General features: G+C 26.9%; 3 protein-coding genes across 19 annotated transcripts in view; 2 read left to right on the forward strand and 1 right to left on the reverse strand.

Moving 5' to 3' along the window:
* Nucleotides 1–20,229, reverse strand: part of LOC149062257 (uncharacterized) — a 31,198-nt gene extending 10,969 nt beyond the window's left edge. For 3 of the 15 annotated variants that reach the window (XM_089217323.1, XM_089217326.1, XM_089217324.1), the window contains exons 1-5: nucleotides 19,903–20,201; nucleotides 17,099–17,270; nucleotides 16,313–16,544; nucleotides 15,433–15,596; nucleotides 14,287–14,509 (exon numbers count right to left, since the gene is read on the reverse strand). In XM_089217323.1, coding sequence (XP_089073449.1) covers nucleotides 14,287–14,326 — 40 coding nt within the window. In that variant the 5' untranslated portion in view covers nucleotides 14,327–14,509; nucleotides 15,433–15,596; nucleotides 16,313–16,544; nucleotides 17,099–17,270; nucleotides 19,903–20,201. Of the gene's footprint in view, nucleotides 1–13,170; nucleotides 13,232–13,857; nucleotides 13,877–14,286; nucleotides 14,510–15,432; nucleotides 15,597–16,312; nucleotides 16,545–16,636; nucleotides 16,681–17,098; nucleotides 17,271–17,315; nucleotides 17,974–19,902 lie in introns of those variants that run through there. The other 12 variants (XM_089217325.1, XM_089217317.1, XM_089217318.1 and 9 more) reach the window with 11 other exon arrangements.
* On the forward strand, nucleotides 1,788–10,748 carry LOC107167097 (uncharacterized). The gene is made up of 7 exons (XM_015515999.2): nucleotides 1,788–1,921; nucleotides 3,143–3,446; nucleotides 3,514–3,695; nucleotides 3,767–3,903; nucleotides 4,055–4,269; nucleotides 6,930–7,456; nucleotides 10,535–10,748. Exons 1-7 carry the CDS (start codon nucleotides 1,788–1,790, stop codon nucleotides 10,578–10,580), a joined length of 1,545 nt encoding a protein of 514 aa, XP_015371485.2. The 3' UTR covers nucleotides 10,581–10,748.
* Nucleotides 20,230–20,292: 63 nt separating the features above from the next.
* LOC107167098 (uncharacterized) lies at nucleotides 20,293–23,409 on the forward strand. 3 transcript variants are annotated; one of them, XM_089217335.1, is made up of 5 exons: nucleotides 20,293–20,494; nucleotides 21,387–21,564; nucleotides 21,639–21,823; nucleotides 21,898–22,051; nucleotides 22,969–23,409. In XM_089217335.1, exons 4-5 carry the CDS (start codon nucleotides 22,007–22,009, stop codon nucleotides 23,176–23,178), a joined length of 255 nt encoding a protein of 84 aa, XP_089073461.1. In that variant the 5' UTR covers nucleotides 20,293–20,494; nucleotides 21,387–21,564; nucleotides 21,639–21,823; nucleotides 21,898–22,006; the 3' UTR covers nucleotides 23,179–23,409. The 3 variants fall into 3 exon arrangements, with proteins under 3 accessions (XP_089073461.1, XP_089073462.1, XP_015371486.1); XM_089217336.1 differs by lacking the exon at nucleotides 21,387–21,564 and having other exon boundaries at nucleotides 21,661–21,823; XM_015516000.2 differs by lacking the exon at nucleotides 21,387–21,564 and having other exon boundaries at nucleotides 20,312–20,494; nucleotides 22,969–23,138.
* The last annotated feature ends 293 nt before the right edge of the window (nucleotides 23,410–23,702 follow it).

Genomic DNA, 23,702 nt, shown 5'->3' on the forward strand with positions numbered 1-23,702 from the left:
ATCATTAATTTGTTTTTTTTTTCTATTTAATTTTTGGTCAGTTTGAGAAAAACATCATAGTCGTCACTGGGATCTGGCACTAAACTTATTTGTTTCGTTTTCATGACAAGCGGCTATATTTTTACAGACGCCGTTATAAAGTAAGCTAGAAGGGATTCGCTACATTTTCCGGTCACATTACCGATAAAGAATGTGTGATTTGTGGTAACGCCCAGCCAGTGAGCAAGACGGCACTGTGTGCATCGTTGCCAAATCAGTTACGGACAAAAATCGATCGCCGCAAGACGACGAAATTCAACAACAATAAACTGAGACTATGTTTTTTATTTAAATATTTTTTATCATGTGTCAGTTAAATGTTTTTCTTCAAAATAATTGATCACTGAATAAAAAAAAATAATCATAATAATATTTAAGAAATGTATGACTTTAATAGTTTCCATTTTTTTTTAATTTCTTCAAAAATAAATTATCATTTATAATTTATTGTTACTTATTAGATTAAATATTTTTGCAGGATTGTTTTTTCGTAATTTTGGTTAGATAAATATGTAGGTACAATATACATAAGACATAACTTACGATTACTCTTGCAAATATATCCATGTTTTATATTTAATGTTCATAAAGACATTATATTTTATCGTTACCCGGTTATACTTGTGGGGATTTATTGATTCCGCCGTAATTACCTGCTTAGGAAAAAGGTTTATATTGATTCCGCCGTCTACTGTTTGTAATATTAACACATTGATTCCGCCGGGCATTGTTCATCTCCCTTCCCCAATTGTATATCTATTTTAAAATGTATAAATGTAACTACTTTTGATCATATTTGGTCACATGTCTAAATTTTATAAAATTATAGTAATTATATAATTCAAAATGAAAATGCATAATCTGATTAATATGTGAATATATTATAAAATTATAATAATTATATAGTTCAAAATAAAAATATATAAATGTTACTACTTTTGAACAAATCTGGTGACATGTGAAATGTCTAAATTGAATAAACTGATAGTAATAATTGTATGTACCTAGATATAAAATTAAAATGTACATAAGTAACTACTTTTGATAATATTTGGACACGTGTTTTAAATAAGCGAACTTAGCAACTTTCTAAATAGACTATACGTTTTAAAATACATATATAATGGGGGGGGGGGGGGGTGAACAGTGTTCGGCGGAATCGATGTGTAGATATTATAAACAGTAGCCCGAGTAGCCGGCGAAATCGATATACGCCCATACTTGTTATCTCACGAGCTCCGTATCAAATCAACATATTTTTGTTTTTGTTTCTCTAATGACCTCCATATTAAATTCTTATCTACTCTACTATATTTGTCTATACGAATCTAAACAGTTGTATCAAAACTAAGAGATCCCACTAAGATATTGGCTAACTTGACTGGTAGGTACCTAAAAATAAGGTATCTATCGAACTTATCGAAGTATAAGATTATAAGAATACCTATCTATTACTGACCAATGGGCAGTGATATTCTCGATAAAATGAAATTCGCCAAATCTAGTAGTAGCTAATGAAATATAATTTAAATAATTCTATTAACTGGCTTAAAATGGAATTAATTAAATAACATTCAATATATTTGTATCGGAATGATGCCTACCAACTAAAATGTATAAATCATCTTTTCTTTTTTATAATCAATATCTCAAAATAATTGAAGTGTCAATTAATATTTTTATTCAGTAAATATTTATTTTCAATAAACAATTTAAAATAATATAAACCATTATATTTCGAATCAATTATGCCTTCAAATTTCTTCAAAAAAGATAACACTAGTGAAATAATTCAAGCCAATTTATTGAAGTATACATTCCTGGCCAAACGACAAGAATTACTCAAAAATGTAGTGCCCATGAAATACCGTAACAACAAAAAGTAAAAATATATATTTTATTATTATAATAAATTATTGTTATATTATATACATTAGTGAATATAATGTATACTGTATCCCAAGAAACAAAGTACAATTTATCAATCATTACCTTGTAAATATATTTCGATTTTGTTTGTGGGACATTAATAAACTCAGTGCCGGCCTAAGATACGGACGAGCCGGGCGGTTGCGCGGGCGCTGCTTTTTTAGGGGTATTTTTAATATACGAATATTTTATAAATTTTAGCGTAATATTTATTCAAATTTACAATAATATAGCTAAATAACTAAATTATCTATGACAGAATATTCTGTTATATATTTTTTTTTATAGATTTTACTCCACTTTCCAGTTTTTATTATTATATTACAAATAATTAAAAAATAATATACAATGATATATAATCATTAACTCGGGAAAACCAAAAAAGTATGTGTTATAGACGATACGTCTATTAATTGTATCCAAAAAAGTTTTGCGATCATTTAACTATCCATAAATATAAGAATTTTAAACAAAATATGTAGGCAAGTATAAAAAGTATTAAATGTATTATGGAGCATTTTATTAAGGGCGCCTTTCAAAAAATTACCCGGGGCATCAAAATACTTTGGGCCGGCCCTGATTAAACTAGACTAATCGATCATAAATTTCCATGACAAAATTATTTTGTAACTGCCGTATTTAGCGCATGCGCAACAAAAATTTATTATTTTTTTAATGGCAACCTCTATTTTAAATATAATTTTCGGATTGATTGATTTTTCTTGGCATTTGGATTAATCAACTTGTGTTGTAAACTCAAAATTGGCTAAATTAGCGCTATTGATATAATTTTAAAAAATCTTATAATATATGAATATTTATTTTTTTTAACTGTTCATATTATTTCCTTCTAAACACCTGATCAAAATAATTAGTATTAAGTAAATTGTCACGAAAAAAATTGACCAATCCAAAAATTATATTTAAAATAGGGATTGCCGTTTAAAAAATGAAGTTTTATCACGTAGGTATGCGCAAAATAAATCAGTTCAAAAAACTTTAAGTCATATGATGTTATGATCGATTAGTCTAGCTTAATGTCTCTCGAACAGATCGAAATATATTTACACAGTAATGATTTATAAAGTGTACCCTGTTTCTAAGTACATGTGGTATATAAGGTAGATAGGTATTATCTTAAGTTATTTACATCGGAGATTCTTTGGGTATTTAGATTAGCCACTTTACAACTGGAAAATGAACAGAATAACCTTTTGACAAACTTAAAAATTGGATTGACAAAGTCCAAAAAAAAACAAGATGTACAGAACCGAAAAGATATTAATAAACTATGCACTAAAAAAATACAAGCAACCGAAAAACTTCAACATTTCAATAAATATTTAGCTGCTTTGAATGAAGAAATTCGTCTAAGCCAAATTAAAGATTCAGGAAAACATAAAAATTCAAAAACATATAAATCGAAAACTTGCAAAGAACCCAAAATTCATTGCGACCTGAACAATTTATTATTTAGCGTAAATAACAACAAAACTAATGGATAAAATCCCCAACAAATTAAATATAATTAACTATTGACTTTAGCATACTCGTGTATACAACAGTAAAGTCAAGGAACAAAACGACTTAAGGCATACATTAGATGGATTACTTCAACAACTAGGAAAAAAAAAAGAGAAATATGATGCGATAATGTGTCAACTGAATAAAGCAGCTAAACTTTTAAAACGTGTAGGTGATAATGCATTAAAATCTAACAAAGATAGGTTCGTACTGCTTAGTCTAATATACTTTACTGTCTTTACTGCAAGTTTAATATTAATACACTTCAATTTAGAGAGCAAGCGCATACTAATTTAGTAACCTTTCAAGAAACTAGTATGATGGAAAAAAAACAACGAGACAGGGGAATGTATATGTCAATATATAAACTCCAAGGTGATCTCGAACGTAGCGAATTTCTTCAAAAAAAACGTAAGTGGTTCAAAATCATGGTACTAAAATAAATGTATACCTATGTATTTGCTGTCTGCAATTGATTATTATTTAACTAAAATACAATATAAATATTTTTGTTTTGAAGGTCTTTTAACATTCTTTTAACATACAAAAATATTTTGTTTAGATTGTGAACGTCTTAATAGACGTATTTTTTACAGCAGTAAACATGATACGGAACAAAACAAAGAACAACATGATAACGAAGAACTCATAACATTAATGAAACACTTAGTTCATATAAGTGGAGATTCTGATTTAAAAATGATTGTAGACAATGTATTAAAAATGAATTCAAATAAAGAGAGTTTATTTCGTCATTTAATGTTCCTAGAACAACAAGTAAGCTAATTTGTTACATATTTATGATTTATAGATGTCTCTGAAAAACTCTCATTGGTAATCTTTTATTATCATAGTATAATTAAATAATAGTGAATTAATTATAGTTCCTTCAGCTTAGGTACAAGGTAAATTAATGTAAAGTTTTTGTCAAATTTTTTGAATTACGAAAATAAAAATTATATATTTTATGATACACACATTACCTAGGTATCTTTAATTATATTTTTATTAATGCCTATATTTGTAGTAAATCTCCTGCAAGAATTTTATATAAACTCAGGTTTTAGATAATTTAAATTTTTATTAGTTTAAATTAAAAAATTTTGTTTAGTAAAAGTGAAAAAAAATTTATTGAAAGTACCAAGCTAATTGGTATTCGGCTAATATGCTACCTACCATAAAATAATAACAAATTAAAACAATTTATTTACCGTTTTCAAGTACTTCATAATATTTCAATACGTAATATATCATTATACATTATATACTATTTTTTTTATAATATTTCAATTTGTCATTATATATTAATATATTATTATACATCATATACTATTTTTATATCATTCCAGAAAACTTCTAATAAATCGTGTTGGGTATTAACGAACCGCCACAATTCTTCTATTAATTGTCGGTCTAACAAATCTGTTGTTCTTCGGGTTTTAATTCCGTATTTAGTTTTAACATGTCTCCATATACACTCGATCGTTTGTGTTTGGGCGCGTTGTAGGATCAACAAAACACTCGGAATGATTTACGGTTTCGTGGTGATAACCTATATCTTTGAAGGTACTACTCACCATTGATCTGAATAAATAATTGATCATAGTTCTATTTCATTTTGTATTATTGGTAAAAAAGTTGCCTAACTATGGTAGGTAGCATACTACACGGCACCCGCATACAGTGTTTTGGTAGATACCATTTTATGGGTAGGTAGCATATTAGACGAGTACCAGCTAATTACCTAATATATTTAATTTAGATTATAATAGGCATAGTAGGTATACCTGTTATATTGAGTGGCACCCGTTTCGCCCAAAATCAACCTTTCCTGTTTCGTCCTGATACCCGTTTCGACCAAAACCATTTTAGTCGTTTTTAAATTAAGTTGGCAATGATTCATAAATAATATAGTATGTATAGTATACCATATATTTTTATATATATTATTATTAACTCTTTAAAAAAAAAAACATTACACAATATAATATATTACTATTTCTACAAAAAGTAAGTTATATTCAATAATCAATTATTTAATTATCTTACATACAATACAGCCGTTTTTATAAAAAAATTTTTTTTTACATTTATTAGAAAATACACAATCTGTAATAATATTTACAATAAGCATATAAGCTAAAATTACAATGATTATGAGTGCGTGATGAGGTGAGCAACAACCCAGCAGTAACACTCGACATGATATTTTATAAAAATTAAGTTAAGTTATCAAAATACATTTTAAAAAACCATTATTTTTTAAAATGTCTACACATGCTTTTTAAAAATTCGCACCTATAATTTCGCTAGATCTATATGTTTTATTTCATCATTTACCAACACAAATGGTTCATTTTTTGTAGTAAAAGTGGTTTCTGGTGTATTTAGAGCCGCATATGCGCTTCAGTTATGGTAGTCGGAATAAGAGGAAGAACTTACGCCTACTTCTGTAAATTTATTTTCTAATCACATGAAAATCATTTAAAATTAAACTATCAGTATGTTGAGTGTTTCTGATAACTCTTTTAAAATTATTTTTTTTTGGCTGTATGTAAAGATTTTCAGCAGCTTTTCGTTTACATGAAACACATACTATTTGACGATTTAATTCTGTATCACCACAAGAATTATGATTATGTCGAAGATGGTCAGTGTTTAAAATATCCTCTTTATTCACCACCTTAGATTTGGATGTGTATAATGTTGCTGAACATGTACATTTCACGCATCGCCAATGATTTTCATTAGTGCTAAATTCTCTGAAGCGAAATTGAATTTATATTTATTAAAAACCACTATGTCTTTATCTCGCTTGCTTTTTATGAACATTACCATCGTTAAATATTGATTTATATAAATATTTAAAATTAAAACTGTCCACAACTCGAAGCTCGATTACTAGCGACTGCTAACTTATACGTCATGTAGGTAACTGTTATATTAATGTGGAATGCCCTGTAGTCAACTAACATGTCATTAATTTGTCGATATAAAAACGATATAAAAAGGTGCGTAGGTACTTATAATATGTTATCGGAAGATAGGGTAATATGTGATCGCGACAACTACGAGTAATACAATAATGTAGTATAATAAATATTGCATTTCATACCATCGTTGTTTTTTCCCTGGATAAAGATAAATGAAACTCAAATATTATTTTAATATAATTATTTAAATTAACTTAATTTTAGTAGAAAATAGTAATATATTATATTGTGTAATGCTTTGTTTTTGAATAGTTAATACTAATATATAATATTATATGGCATACTATACATACTATACTATTTAAAAATCATTGCGAACTTAACTTGAAAACGACTAAAATGGCTTAGGTCGAAACGGGTATCTGGGCGAAACGGGAAAGGTTGATTTTGGGCTACTAAAAAATGTATCATTGATTAATTCAATACATTTATTTTATTACGCAGTGTTTGGAATTGGAGAATTCTATAAACCACGATCAAAATATTGCAATAGATTGGAAAATATTAAATAATAACAGAATTAACCATAACGAATGCACATTAAAAAATTATTTTCAATCAGTTCAAACAAATAGTCAAATTCTAAATTCAACACAAGAATTGACGGATGACATGAAACTTGTGTACGAAGATTTATGCGATAAAATCTACACGTTTATATGTCGACCATTAAAAATTAAAATAAATGATCCATTAAACGAAAAAAATATTGTGGAATATATGACAGAAATAGAAAATAAATCATATGAACTTCTCTATAAAATAAACTGTATTGAAACCAGCTGTATAACAGGACAAACCGAGGATCCTATGACATCCGACGGAGAATCGAAACAAAATTTAATAATTAAAGATTACAATGGCTTAGAAGTTAAAATGCATCAAATTCTCAAAATGCAAGACATTTATTCAATACATGATATAAACGATAATGGACTCAACAATTCACAGACGTTAACCACGTGCCAAGAGTAACTATATGCCTGACCGGGGCTTGACAATGGTCTTATGTTACAGAGGAAAGTGGACCGCTTTTCATTTTGGGTCGTAAGCAGTGGCGCATTTAGGGTTTTTTTTTGGGGGGGGGCTGGTTGGAGGGTGAAAGAGGCAAATGCCCTAAGTGGCAAATTTTTGGAGGCGGAAAAAGATTCTAACTTTTGTTAACGATGTGTTCATGATTTTTTTAATTTTCATACCTTTTTCAAGTTTGTTAAATATTTTAAAAATATTGTTGAGCATCTAATTAGAAATTAAAAAAAATATTCTATACTTAGCCATCTAGGTAATACTGAAATATAACCTAATAGGAATATTATATTTATTATTCATTTATCCAATAAGATATAATATTTTCGTCAATGTTTATAATAAAGGCTCTGGTACACAAAACTGCCTCAACTGTAGCGGCCGAATACGCAGACTGCCGTGGGCAGCTACCCGCGTTTGTATTATCGAAGGTGGTTATAAATACTTTTCAGTCTTTCGTTTATCAATCCTAAAACAACTGATTTATGATTTGTTTCATAAAATTAATTTATTTTATTACTTAGAATATATATATATATATATATATGTATTTTTTTGTTAAGGGAGTGAACGGAAAAATTATTTTTCCCCTGGTCGAGTATACATTAAATGCGCCATTGGTCGTGAAGCGGTGGCTGGTAGTCTTAAAAAATATCTAAAATATTTAGTACTATCCATTTATATAAATATTTTTAATGTTATTTACATCATCATTCAGCGCTAATGCAAGAGTGTGATACCTATGACTGTAAATTTATAGACAGAGGCTCAAGTTAGATTTCACTTTATTACGTCATTCACTATCATTATAGAAAATGTTATAATCATTTAATTGTTGATACCAACCATCTACTCTTAAGATAAAAATCGGTTACTTTGTCCATTAAACCAAGAATTTAATAAGGTTTTATACTCATATTAGCAGAAAAACAATTTGATTTCAACTGTCATGTGGAATAGACATAGAATAAAATAATAGAATAGTCATAAAAACAATTATTAATAATAATGACTAAAAAAGTATTTATTTTTAAAGAAATGTCTGAACTGCCCGGACCTCCTATCCTAATTATTTAAGTCTGATCAGTATAAATGCCAAATTAGAGGATATATTTAATATTATTATTCACTATATTTCCCGATCTATATCACTTATAATACTAAATTTGACTGTGAATAATTGTGAATGTAACGAATATATTTATTTAAGTATTACAAATTGTAATTGAAATCTATTTAAATTAGTTAAATTATTTATAAATATATTGCAGAAATAAGAAGCTTGGTAATTGAGTCCCGGAAAAGGTATAATATTTTCTGAGTTCCAAATTTTAAATGATTTATGGAGTTTCCCAAAAAGCATATATTTCTTCTCACTTTTACAGGCTTAGGGCTGCAATCTATTTTAACGTGGTTAAAAATGTGCTCTTTTGTCTTAGATAATTATTGTAATTTACAATATAATATAATACACAAATTTAAGTAAATTTCTTATTTTCATTTATTTTATTACATTGTCTTAAAAAAAAATATCCCTAAATAATTTATAAATTATGAAAATGTGATATAAGAATTTTGGGTAGTTTTTAAATTTTCAGTCTACTTCAATATTATGCGTGTCGCAGTTTTGTGAAATTAGTGACTATCGACTGTACAAAAAAAATTATATTTTTATGAATGTCATTAATTGTAATGAAAGATTCGCCAGTATTTGTTAATATTTCCATATTATTTAACGCATTATGTGTTTCTAAAGAACTTTTAGGCAATCTTGGATGAATACTATTCTGTGCATTTCGTATATTTGATTTAATAAGGGTTATATCTGATAATGTTAAAAAAAGAAAAAACACTTGTTCTTATTTCTATATGAATTAATTTAACTGATTTTGTTAAAATGTCAAAGACTGCTTTCTTTTTAATGTATTATTTAATTGTTGTTTATTCTTGGTGTTTCTTCATTTGATATTAGGTGATCGAGATTATCAGAATTAAAAATATTAGAATAATCATCGTTCATTGCAAATAACACTTATAATAATTTAAGTAACAAATCCATCGTTAAATATCATTTTTAAATAGGTACGATATGAAATCTGAATTTATATCCTTCTACTGTAAAAATTGTTTTTATATCGTTCATATTATTGCAATATACACTTGAATTACAATATTGGTAACTAGTCGTTTCGACCATTATTCTTGTTTAACGATTTTTGTTCTTGTTTAAAGTTTTTTTGATAAACGGATAATTTAGTACAGTGTTTCCTAATCTTTTTTTATACAAACCCCCTTTTTAGATTTTAAAAATCTCATTCCACCCCCTTCCAGTCAATTTTTTTAATCACCTAGTTCCTAAAATCTATAGTTCGGTGAGATAATTATTTAGATGTTATTTAAGTGTCTATAAATATTATACCTACATAATTCTGTATATTACATTTGGTATTTTAAATTAGTTTTTATTTGCAATCAGTTATAAATAACAAAAACATAAATGATTTATGAGCACCCCTCTTAGTGCCCCCCTCAGAAAAATTCCCCCTTCAACATAAAAATGCACACTAGAGGATGGTAGGCCCACTTTGGGAATCACTGATTTAGTACGATAATTGTAAAGGTCTTTCCAAACATTGTCGGCAAATCCGAAAACTGGTAATCCATAATAACTAATCAGTGATTACACAGTAGGTACACATAGAGACTTTTCCTTTTTGTATATCGTCGTTATTTGTTAATGATTTTTTCAAAAATTTAATTATTCGGGGCTCAATTTACCTAGACTTAGTATTCGTCCAATTATTTGGAACTCGTTTATCACTCTCAAGAAATAATTATCGATAAATAGAAAATTGTTAAATTTAAAGATATTATGTTTACGAAGTAAGAGGAACTTATTACATATTTGTCTATTTGTTAGCTAATCTAGGGATTGAATTCAATTATAGCTTAGACTAACCACAGCCTCATAGATACCTAACAAATGTGTTAATCAAAAGACTTATAATTTACTATTGATTTAGGAATCAAGCTGGAGTTGTACGGATAAGATCGACGATCAATGAGTAGAAGTGATAGAATACAAGCAGAAATATATTGCTATGAGAAAATAATTCTTACAAATGAATGCGAAGCTGAGATACATTAAATTGAAATCCTATATTAATAGAAATGCCTTAAATATCTAGTCTTATGCTATCTTTATCAGAAGAAACACATAATATTATCACCAAACAAAATTAGGTATAAATTAATAAATAAAATTATAAATTTAGTTGAATTTTAATAATCAGACAAAGTTTGTAAACGCTAATATAATCACAAACTGCGAAAATCATCATTGTAAAAATAGGATTGGTACCTGTATTTATTTTGAAGATCAATACTTATAAGAAAATATTTTAATTCATTAAAAAATACATTTTAAACTGCAGTGGCGGATTTACGGGGGGGAGGGTCCATGGGGTCTGGACCCCCCTAGACATTGATATATACATACCTATTATATAATTAAATAATGCATACACAGAGTCTGACCCTGCAGTAGGTATACCGTATAACATAATAATATATATACATATTTCAAATATAAGAACCTAGATTGATTATCAAGAATCTACTGAAATAATAATAATATAATGAAATATTTTACAATCGTATTTGAATAGTTTAGATAAAATCGTCCGTCGTAACGTTAATACCCGATATTCTTTTGTATTGCGATAGTGAGTTTATCTGCGTATTTTTTTATTATAGAGGACAATATTATTATAACACTATTTCTGTTTTTTTATACCTACTACTAAAATGTATAGATTAGTTGACCGCCGACAATTGACACTAGTACTGACACACTGTAATAACGCAATAGCCGATATACATAAAATCATAAGTTTAACGAACTTATTTAAAAGTAACTTATTTCAATAAAATGTCGTCTAAAAACCAAACCATTAAACATTTGTTTTTACCTATTCAAACTTCAAATATTAATCAAACTAGTACCTACCTCAAAAGAAAATTTATCAAATAAAAGACCACTTTTACCTAATACATCATTAACTGATATTAGTACAAAAAAATCTATGCACGATTTAGCAACTCCGTCTTCGTCCTCAACTTATAAAAATTATGATATCAGTTTATTCTGCAACAAAACACTTTCACAAAATGAAATTTATGACATATTAAATAAAGTTTGGACACTGGAAATAAATTATAAATTTCCGATAACATCAATTACTTCTGGAAAAGACCAAAATGTAAGAAATCTTAAATTTCAATATGCATGGTTAGTACGATTTCCTTGGTTGTCGTATTCAGGAATACAAAATGGTGCATTGAACAACAATTAGATTTTTTTTAATAAGCATTTAAATTTAAATTTTTGACAACATTTATCAAAATCTCGAAAATTATCAATCATTGTAATTAAAAAATTTTAAAATGTTCGGTTTAGTCCGTATAATCTACATTTATATTAATAGCATTTTTGGGATACACTTATACGTAGTTAATATTCGTGTAATTCTTGTATAGTATACGAAAAAATAAGTTTATATGAGGTTTAAGATACGTTGATGAATATCCGTATATTTTACAAGCTAAAAATGCGTCTATTCAACATCGATCGTACGTTTATTATTGGTTAGTCGAAGTTACGTTGAGGTCGGTGTAAAGAGTTACGTACATTTTAGGTTTAAGATACGTCGATGAATATCCGTATATTTTATTAGCTAAAAATACGTCTATTCAACATCGATTGTACGTTTATTATTGGTTAGTCGAAGTTAGGTTGAGGTCGGTGTAAAGAGTTAATGATATATTTATATATCCGCTTCCACAGCGTTCAAACATTGTGTAGGTATTCTGCAGTGTTTTCTATCGATTAAAAATGCATTGATTTATATCGGAATACGCTGCGTTTTTATCCTTAGCGGAAAACGCCGACGGGCTTGAATTTTTAAAATGCATTTTCAATTCGACGGAAAATTCTGTGGAATACGTGGCGTTCAAACGCAATCCCCAGGCTAGCCTAACACGATATTTTTATATGTATATTATAAAATTATAGTTATAAGATACAATTTGTATGTATTTGATAATAACTATATATAGTTATTATAATAAATAATAAAACGTATTATCGTATTAATAATATCATTATATTTTACAAAATATAATATATGATATGATATGATATCAATGAGGAATATACCATTTGACGTTTCAAAGAAAATAGAACGTAGATTATTTCAAAATATATATTTTATAGTAAGTACCTGCTACCTACTTGATAGATGGTCAATTTTAGCAGCACCAATAGTATCATTGTAGATACAGATACATAATATCATAATGGATTAGGTACTTAATAGATAAAATTACTAAGGACGGAATATTGTTAAAATATAATACCTAGTGATATATAATTGGTTCTATCAATCCAAAAATACTGAGTTCAGATATGCCTATCAGTTATACTTAAGAATACTGAGATAAGTGGATATTAATAATTAAATAATGATGAAATTGCGTGAAAAGTAGCGGACAATAAGACATACAGGTATTATTAAATTAGTGTTTCAAACAACTGGCAGCGATGGTATTCCTAGTTAATAAACAATAACGATATACCACAAACATAACGAATACATACCCTAAATATGTAACAATAACCCAACTATAAACAGCCCGAACATCTGATGTACGACGGCTGTCTGCAAAGAAAAAACAAAAAATTATACGTCAAAATATTACAACGACAATGTTCGGTGGTGCTAATCGCAACTAAACGCGCTAACTGCGGTGTAATAAGAGTAGCGGGGTGAAATGATAGTTTCACCTGCGGTCCCCACCCGAGTGGGTTCTGAACCTTTTGAAACACTGGCCACAGCGTTGTCCGACAATCGGTTTATGTGTTCCCTCGATGACGTCATAAAACAACCCCTGCAGAACCGACGGAGATTATGACGCATTACGTTATTTTACGAATTTATGATACTCGATAATTCGTAGATAATTTGTAGATACGCAATAAATATTATCCGAACAAGAGGGAGCAAATAATGACGTAATCAACCCTCCACATGATCCACATGAGCGATAATGATATAATATATGGAATATGTTATATATTATAGAAGTCGTAATTGGGATTATTACTTGTTCCAATATATCGAGTTTTTACTTTTTAGGATGATGGACATGTCTGATTAAGATAATATTATGATAAATGATTTTTGTTTAGTAATCAATCATATTAAATGAAAATATGTTTTATTCTACGTAAACACGTTTACCGAACATACAAATATCTACATAATAATGACTTTCTGGCACTTACCTGAAGAAGAATAAAGACTTTAGCTGTCTAATATAATTAATCATAAACAAGGCGGTGCTTGGGAGTAGAGGAAGCACAGACTGGTGAAAATTAATACCCCTCCTTAATTAAAATCATTAAACCATGTCGTGTGAATGTTTCATATTTTCTATTTTATTATCGCTTATGAATTATGACTCGTATGCATACGTACATTATAAATCATTTAAGATCGATACCGGTGGCCGTTCCTACAAGTAAATACAATATTTACATGCAAATGTAGTCAATGCACAAGATAATTCGGAATAGTTAGGCGCTATAAGCGACTTTTTAATTCCCATAAAGCTAATGAGCATTAACAATTGCATATACATATTGTAAATGATATTACCTATATTATAATTTATAGTAAAATTTCGACATTAGTAAGTAAAATACATAACTTACTCACCTGTAGATTGCAGTGGATAGCGGCAATGGAAGACATGCAAACAGAAAACAGTCTGGACAGTGCGACTATAGTGGCGACAGCGATGTGAGGTGGTCGTATTTCGGCGAATCTCTTTGTGTCAACTGCGGACTGATGATTGGCCGTGCGTCGGTCAGTGCATGTGGCTGGTACAAGTTTTAGGGGAAATATTCGTTGTGAACACCTGACAACCTGTGGTGCCTGGCAAGTATTACCAACGTTTGACCGATAATAAAACTTATTCCTTAAATATATTATAATCAGGGCCGGATTAAAGGGGGGGCAGAGGGGGCATCTGCCTCCGGGCGCAAGATTTTAAAGGCGCAAAGTTTTGAAATATTGCGGGTACCATTTAGAGTGAAAAACTATTAGCGATTACGACAGTGTACACGGCGCGCAAACTCACATACGCGTTTTCACGAATTTACCGATATCTGAATTACAAATAATAACTACAGTCACAGAGTCCGCGCCATAATAATAATTAATAATTAAATAAATATTAAATCATGTTTACAAAATTGTTATTTTAATAAATGTATTTACATTGTTTAGGTATATAGTAATATTAAAAATATTGTTTTCATATAATTTTAATATATTTCTAATATTATATAATAAATGCCAAATTATAGTAAAACAATGTTATGTTTATGTATTATTAAAAAGTAGTTCTTAATTTTAGGTAGGTTTGCCCCGGGGCGCAAAAAATCTTAATCCGGTCCTGATTATAATTATAATAACTAACACGATTTTGTTTTTGAAAATTTCGATGAAACCGTAAATATGGGAAAGAATACTATGAATTTATTATTTCATAAAGAAAATTTACATTTAGAATCCAATATTGAAATACACACAGTATAAAACTACATAGGTACAAAATTCTGTTAACTTTTTCCGATTTTTTTAATATTCCACTATAATAATATAATTATATATTTAATATTTTTATACAGCGTGTAACAGTTTTATATGCTGGTATATGTTTGTATATGTTTCATTTGTCATATATTTCTGTTACATCCTGTATATTTTATAATCATGAAGTAAAACATTTTTTGAATCTGTTGAATTTGTAATTTTCCCATAACACATATAATATAATATATTTATTTACGTACCTATAATAATATAATAAAATATTTCCTTTTATAGTTTTATATCTTCAAAATATTTCTGTAAGAATAAGTATTAAGTTGTATATTATTTTTGGTAGAATGGTAGGTGGCGTATGGTTTTGAATCCTCCCAACCCAATCATTCTTGCGCAATGACTTAATCTCCGTCTGCAAATATTTAGTTGTACGGTATAATGAAGTATAAAATAATATACACCTACGATCTACCATAGAATTTACTATTTAAGTATTTTGATTTTCAGACTATTGTCGACATGTTTGGTATGTGTAAGAGTGTTATGAGTTTATGACTTCTAACCTATTGGTACCTATTTAAAGATATTGACTATTTGCATAAGCATGACTACACTAGTTATAACAAAAATTAATTATTTCAATATTTTTAAAATTATATAATAATAAGCTAAGCTATAGATTCTTTGACCAGTTAAGTAATGAAGTTAATTTAAAAAATATTAATTTTTTAATTAGCCAATGCCTGATAAATTGGTAATAGTATAATATATGATTTAATGATATATGAACAAGTAGTGTCAAGAACCTGGCATTGTCGACCATAATAGCAAAAAAACCAACTTGAGAAATAATATTAGTTTTTAAAACATCACTGCAAACACTTATTAACTCATTTTGAATGTCAGGACTTGTAATATTAAACTAACTCTTTTTTTTAATTTTAAACTGTATATAATGCTTAGCCATTAACTGATAGGCTTCTTTAAAATTACCTAATATTTTATAAAATAAATAGTTAAATAAAACTATTATCATAGGTAGTAACAAAATAATGACAAACAGATGGTTAGACGTCACTTTGTCAAACATAAAATACTACCTACATTCCATTTTCATACATAGGTTACCTTGGTTTAATGACTTTTGTTTCATTGTAGCCTCTAAATGAAATCTCTTGATGTGTCAAGTATAAAACAATATCAATAATTTGTTTAACATAGTTTCAGTTTTCTATAATTTCTTTTTTATTTTGAGCTGAAATTTGTGTTATTGCACTTAAATATCCAGATCAACTTGCCATGCATTTTAAATTACATTTTATATCTCATGGCTCATTAACTTGGAATCATTACCACTTAGCTAAACATGAAAAACAAAAATGTATGAAACAAAAATTGATATTGTGTTAAATGAAATACAAGCGCGTGTGTAATAAAAAAATATAATATTACTTTTTGCCAATTTATGAATCCCTTATTTGTTAAAGTAGTATCAGCTATATAAATATTATTTGAATTAAAAATTCAGCAAAACACAATATTAATTATAATGTTATACTTTAACCATGAATACTGATTAAAATAGCCATCTAAAAATGATCGATTTTGCTTTCTATAAAGAGTGTTTGGTTAATTATGAAAAAATAGGAATTGTAAAAAAAAAAAAAAAAAATGTAAAACTTGGTAGTTTTAATAATTAAGTACCCATACCTTATAGTTATTAGATTTATATAATTAAATTTAGTATTAATTTACTAATTCATTTTTTTAATATAATACTAAATACAATATTATATCCTATGAATGCATTTTATATTTTTCAGACAATTAATTTAACATTTTAGATAACACAATTAAAAAGTATAATACCTTGTTTTATCTTATGATTAGTAAAAATTACAATATATTATTTACTTTTAGGATCGGTTGTTTTGGTCCAAAATCTAAAATTCTTTGATCTAATTTTTAAAATGATTACAATTAGTTTTTCTTGACCGCGTTCTTCCTCTGTGCTGTCAACATAAATAAAACTTGGATTGTCTTCTCCAAATTCTTCATCTGCATATTTATCAAGATCATTAGTGTACTGAAATAGATTTTGAATGAGTGGGTTATTAATATTTTTCTTTACCTTATTTAAATACTTGACTAAACATCGTTAAAAAATGTGGGTAGGTATTTAAAAAAATAATATTTAATGTTTAACTGCACTTTGCCACTTTTAACAATAAAACTGAATGCGAGATGAGAACACAGTAAAAACTTATTTTGAAATAATATAATCAGCGTATATAATGTAGACTGTAGTCAGGGGCGAACGCAGGGGGGGAGGGGGTTAGGGGTTTAAACACCCCCTGAAATAGTAGGTACAAAAAATAAATTATCTGACCTACAAATGTATTAGTGTATTACTAATAACATTTCAAAAAAATTAAAATAAATTATTAGTTATTAAAAAGTTTCCCTTCTCCCGTGGTTTGTAAATTAATGGATACAGTAAAATCACCAATAAAATGTATGTTATAACTTATTAATAACTGATCGACATCGAAGGCTGCCAATCCGATGATATACGTAATGTAAATAGACGACGAGTGTAATTGCCGTCTACTGGAAATTCCTACAACTAACCTACACTAACCTACAAATTCTAATAATTAGTTATTAATTATTATCTATGATATTATATATGTTTTATGTATTTATGTTTATAGTATAAGTGACTTAAATAAAATATAGAAAAGTGTAATACAAACATACAGTATGAATAATATGATATTTATGAATATACCTACTTTAAATTTTTTCAACCCCCCCCCCCCACGACCCGAATTCGTCCCTGACTGTAGTTAATAGATATGGTATTACCTATACAGCAACACTTCTAAAATCTAAAAAGTATTAAATCATAAATCATAATATTGTCAGTTGCAGAATAATTGTCACTAGCAACACTAGTCATTATTTTTATAATATGTAAAATAGTTGAGCACAATGTTTTGTGAAGTTGAAGTGTACTTAGCATCTTAGGGTGTCTATAATGTACTGTAATACTAAGATACCTAAGGGCTACGAAATAATATGGGAAAATTTTTTAGTCACACTCTATTGTATTTTTCATTTAATCTATTCACCGAGACTAATTTAAATAAGTTTAAACAAGTTACAGAAATGTTTATGTATTATTATACTAAATTGAGTCTTTATTGAAATTTTTATTTTAGGTATTTCCTCAAAATTTTTCATAAAGTTTTTATAAAAATTATATTTTTATGAACATAGTGCAATATTATAGAAAAAAGAAGACACTAGTACCCCAAAATCATCATATAAACAGTGTTTAATAAACATTAAATTATTAAATAAATTGTTAAACACTATCAATGACATATTTAGAGATTTGGCACTCTAGGTCACAATAATTTTTCTATCCTTTAAAATATATAAATAATTAATTTAAGAAAACACATAATTATAGAAAATTAATTAAATTTGCATTATAAACAGTTATGGATACCATTCTGCTGTACAGTAATTGCAGATTAAAAATTAAAAACTTTTATGAATTTTTAACTGAAAAATAATTTATGAAATTAAAAAAAATTATCATATAAATAGCACGAAAACAGTCAAAATATTTTTAAAAAATTACTGTGTATAGAAAATGCTAATAAAAATATTTGGTAAAATTTTGAGTATCTAAGGTAATACATTTTTTGAATTACAACAATATATCAAAAGTCAACAGATTTTATATTCCCCATAATTTTATATAATAGCGGTTGGAAAATACTTAAGTTCAAATTTTGACAAAATTTATTTAATAGTTAAGGATTGATAATCTTAAACAAGGTTCTACGTAAGTAGTTGATTCTGTAACAAAAAAAATCTAAGAACTATACGAATACAGTTTTTTTTAATAGTTATTTCAAGTTTAAATTTGGATGAAACTACATATTTACTAACCAAGAATAACAATTTTAGTCATATTGTTCTAATTTAAAAATATTATTCATGAGTACTTCAAATTTCTAGAATAGGTATACTTTATATTCTAATTATAGTAGTTAATTTCATTAATGACTTATATTAATACTTTCTAATAAATTGTATATACTATGAATGACTGAGTGAGTCAGATACATAATGAATCTGATTTGATTAATTTTGAATTTATTTTTAGGTACCTACAATTTTTTTTGAAAAAATAAGAATATAATATTAAAAATAATATGAAATTTCCTAGACTGACCAACTGTCTCCGCTTAGATCCGTTTTGTTTTACGTATACAATGATCTCATATTATTGAATTCAAATGTAATACCATCCATTACAGTAACCAACTTGTAACCTACTATACAGCAGAGCAATATCCACTTTCCTGCTTTTTAGACTTTTAGTATTTTAGTAGATAGTATATATATTTTGTTTTGGTAAATTAAAAGTTGAAATTTATTTAAAATGAAATACATGAATTAATTAATAACATTGATAAATTTACAATAATCACGATTATAAATAATAATAATTATAATATAATACTATGTTCGAATAATATTATATTTTAAAGTTGCGACAATAATTTATTATATCAGGTTCCTACTTTTCTACTAGATTAATTTGTCCTATTCTGATTGTAGGAAGTATTATAATATATTGACTATTGTTATTTCAGGTCAAGGATTTCGAATATTTTATTTAATTTTTAAATTGTTACCTATTTTTTCCGTGTTCTTTCTGTTAATCATGTGAATATTACTTATTCTATCTATTGTTATAATTATAGTGACGTTATTAATTATTTATGTTATGTAAATGTTAAGGACCTGTCCCGTTTATTATTATAAATAAATGAATGATTTATGAATTCATGGAATACATAGCCCGCAACAACAGTGAGTACTGAGTAAGATCTAAGTAGAAACTTTAAAGTTATAACAAAAGTTGTTTACTTGGTCACATACCATAACAATAATTATTATTTCACGACACTATCAATATTAATTACCGTCGTATTATCATTTATGGTTTGGAGGCATCAAAATGAATGAATTCTTTTATCTCCACGATTCACGCCTGGTTAACACGGTAAACTCAAACCAAGATAAGTTCATAATTTTATTTTATTTTCATGATAATTGATAATAAATGTCACGTTATTGATTTCACCCGGGTTTCTGTGTATAACCCTTAAAAATTTCACCAATTTAATAGTTGCCGCTGGCTTTCGATCATTAAAATCAATTCCATTTGCTTAATAGCATTTCAACTTTTTACTAGCGTATTTTGAATTAATTGTATACATTCAGGTATGTACACTATTTAATACAATACAAACAATATAATATTCCCAGTACTACATGTTAGTTTTTCTTTGTAATTAATTATATTTTAATTTCTTTACATCTATTCCTATTCTTGAAACTCTAGAGGTGCAAGTTTAAATTTTAAATCTTAATTATTATTTGTTCTACTATAGTGGTTTGGAATCGTATATTTCGTTCAGCACAATTTAAAATTAGGTAGGTAGGTAGGTATAAAATAAGAATCAATTCATTCCTGATATTAAATCTTCTGAAATAATGTTACAAATTTCATAGTATCATATTAAAAGTTTTATATTGAGTTGTTGAAGCTAATAGTCATAACTCATAAACAAAATTTTTTATTTGACAAGTGTCATGACTCATGACAATAAACAGTGGTCAGTGATAAGCATAAGACGTATTATTCTAATGGAATATTGCAATGTTATATTATGTATTTCCAAAAAATTCTCTCTTTACCGATAACATATCAGGCAAGCATCTCAAAAATATTAAAATCTCTAAACATATTTTGGAGGTTTTCTTAGATATCTTGGATTGTTTGCCTATTTTTTAAAATGTAATTATGGTCATCCTAATTTTTATAGATACATGCGTAAACTGACTTTCTCATATAAATTAAATTTAAAACATATTCTTTTTACACCTAATTGATGACTAAATTATGTAGGTACTTGAGTAAGCATAAGTAATTTTAACTTGGAAATTTAAAAAAAATATTAGGGAAAAATATACGATAACAAAAATCACATTGATCATTTTCCAAACAGTTGATAACACTTAAGTTTTTTTTTACTATAAACTATATTCTTAAATATATTATTTAATATTTAAAAATTATTAAAATAAGGCTACAAATTTTTGTTTTGTCCAGCTTGCCAAACCTTTTTAATTTTTCTATGTTATCCAAGTGTTGAAATATGTCGACTATCACTGTTCTACATTGTGGGGAACACTGATTGTCGATTGGACAAATTGTATATCAACTATCCATGAAGAATTTTATAAAAATCATTTAATAAATCTACTTTATTTAAGATGGAAACTTTATGGTTTTGTAGTCACTTTTCTTAAGTTATTGATTTTGAAAATTTATATTTATATTAAGTTATAATTTGTGTAATAGAGATGGGTGATAATAATTCTAGCCCTGAAGTTGATCGGCTTAAAAGTTTCCATCCTGACTGCGACGAATTAAAACAAAAGTATGATCAGTGTTTTAATGTATGGTTTACTGAACATTATATGAATGGACATGATAACAATGAAAGATGCAATAAAGTGTTTGAGTTGTATACAGACTGTGTAAAAGTGAGTTAACATAATATATAAGCTAATACATTTTTATTTATAGCAATAATAATAACCATCATTATTTCATATAGCGTGGTATGAAAGAATACGGATTGGAATACGAACAAACAACTACTTTGCATTTGGGAACAAACAAAGAAAAAACTATTTTCACGGATACAGAAAACGCAAAATAGAATAATGAATAACGATAAAAAAATAGCAATGAACAATCTAGTGGAAAAAGTATGATGATTATTATTTATTTTTTATTTTTATTGACTCATGGATTTCAATAAGATTTAGTAAGTGAAAATAAAACTGAATGTAATTGTACAATGAATATCAAATGTTATATGTTAAGGTACTTGTTGTTAGTGCCCCGCTACCGCTCCATCTAAAATTTATTTGTCACTACAGGGTCGATCATCTGTTGTACAATTATATTTTTTTTATGCTGTTACAAAACTTTCAAATAAAAGTAAATAATAATACAATAAATTCTTTACAATTAATTATGCATTAGAACAATATATAATAATTTAATTATTGTAATATCTCACATTAAAAAAAGGATATGACAGTTTTATAAACCAACTAAAAAAAATAGGCAAGTAAAAATTATAGTGCTCTAGGGTGTATCTCAGTTTTAGTGTACTTACCTCAGTCCATAGGTAAATTTGTATCAGTATATTATCTAGCTTTGTCAAATAATTCCACTTAGACGGAAACCACAAACTAAGCACTTATTGTTATATTTTTAACATAATCTAAATAATTCTCTAAACTTTTTAAACAAGGATCATATAAAATATTTAAATATACTTTATTCACAACTCATAAGAAGTCAAAGTCTAATAATAGTAATATTCTTTATTATATATCCAGCTTAGCAACGCTTACACATGATGTTACAACATAATGTTTGAAATTGTTTCATTATGCATCTATATAAAATTCGTAAAAAGCACCAACAATTTGGTTACAGAAAGAGCCTAGTTGTGCCACTGATGTATATTTATTATAATTCTCGCTTATTGATTAAAAATATTGTTAGATTTAAAAAATTATATTTTACATTCATTGTGATTAAATTGTTCAATAATATAAAATATATATATATAATATAAATTTTGACTGATCAAGATGTATTGTTAATATAGAAGGACTTGCATGAACTGAATAACTCATTAGATATAGAATTGGAAAAGTTGAAAATGAAAAAAAAAGAAAAAGATGAAATTATGAATGCATTACATCAGTACAATGACATTAAAGATGCTACTCAAGAAGTTTTGGGAAGACTAGCTATTCTAGAAGGAGTAACTGTAGCAGAAATGCATCGAAAATATAATTTACTTGAATCTGATTGAAGATTTCTATTATAGTTTATTACATTATTAAGATTTTTTATGTTTCATAAATAATACTTTTATTATGATACTTAACTATAAAATGTGATTTATCTGTTTTAAATTTGCTCAACTATTTTTAAACAAGGTATATGTAATATGTATACATTCGTTTAACTATATTATTAATTATGTATTAATCATAGATATATATGACTATTCATAAATTATACTTTTTAAATTCTATACAAATTCTAAAAAAGTTTTTTAAAGCAATGCTCATTTTTAGGTATGTTTTTACTCGTCAAATATAACTAAATACACACTTTTCAGTGATTATATTAATAATATTTAAGTTAATTATTAAGCAAACTTTATATTGCCTTTAAAAAATAATAGTTAAATTAAACTATGGCCAACGTATTTATTGAGAATAACATTGAAATTTAAAATTGTACTTAAGCAATCCTAGCTATTTAATTATTTAAATATTATGTTTAAAATAAACATACAACTTTTTATGTTAATTTATTTTATATTTATAA

The sequence above is a fragment of the Diuraphis noxia genome, unplaced genomic scaffold (assembly GCF_037042655.1).
Source record: "Diuraphis noxia isolate RWA-SAM2 unplaced genomic scaffold, SU_Dnox_SAM2 contig0001, whole genome shotgun sequence".
Lineage (NCBI taxonomy): Eukaryota > Metazoa > Arthropoda > Insecta > Hemiptera > Aphididae > Diuraphis > Diuraphis noxia.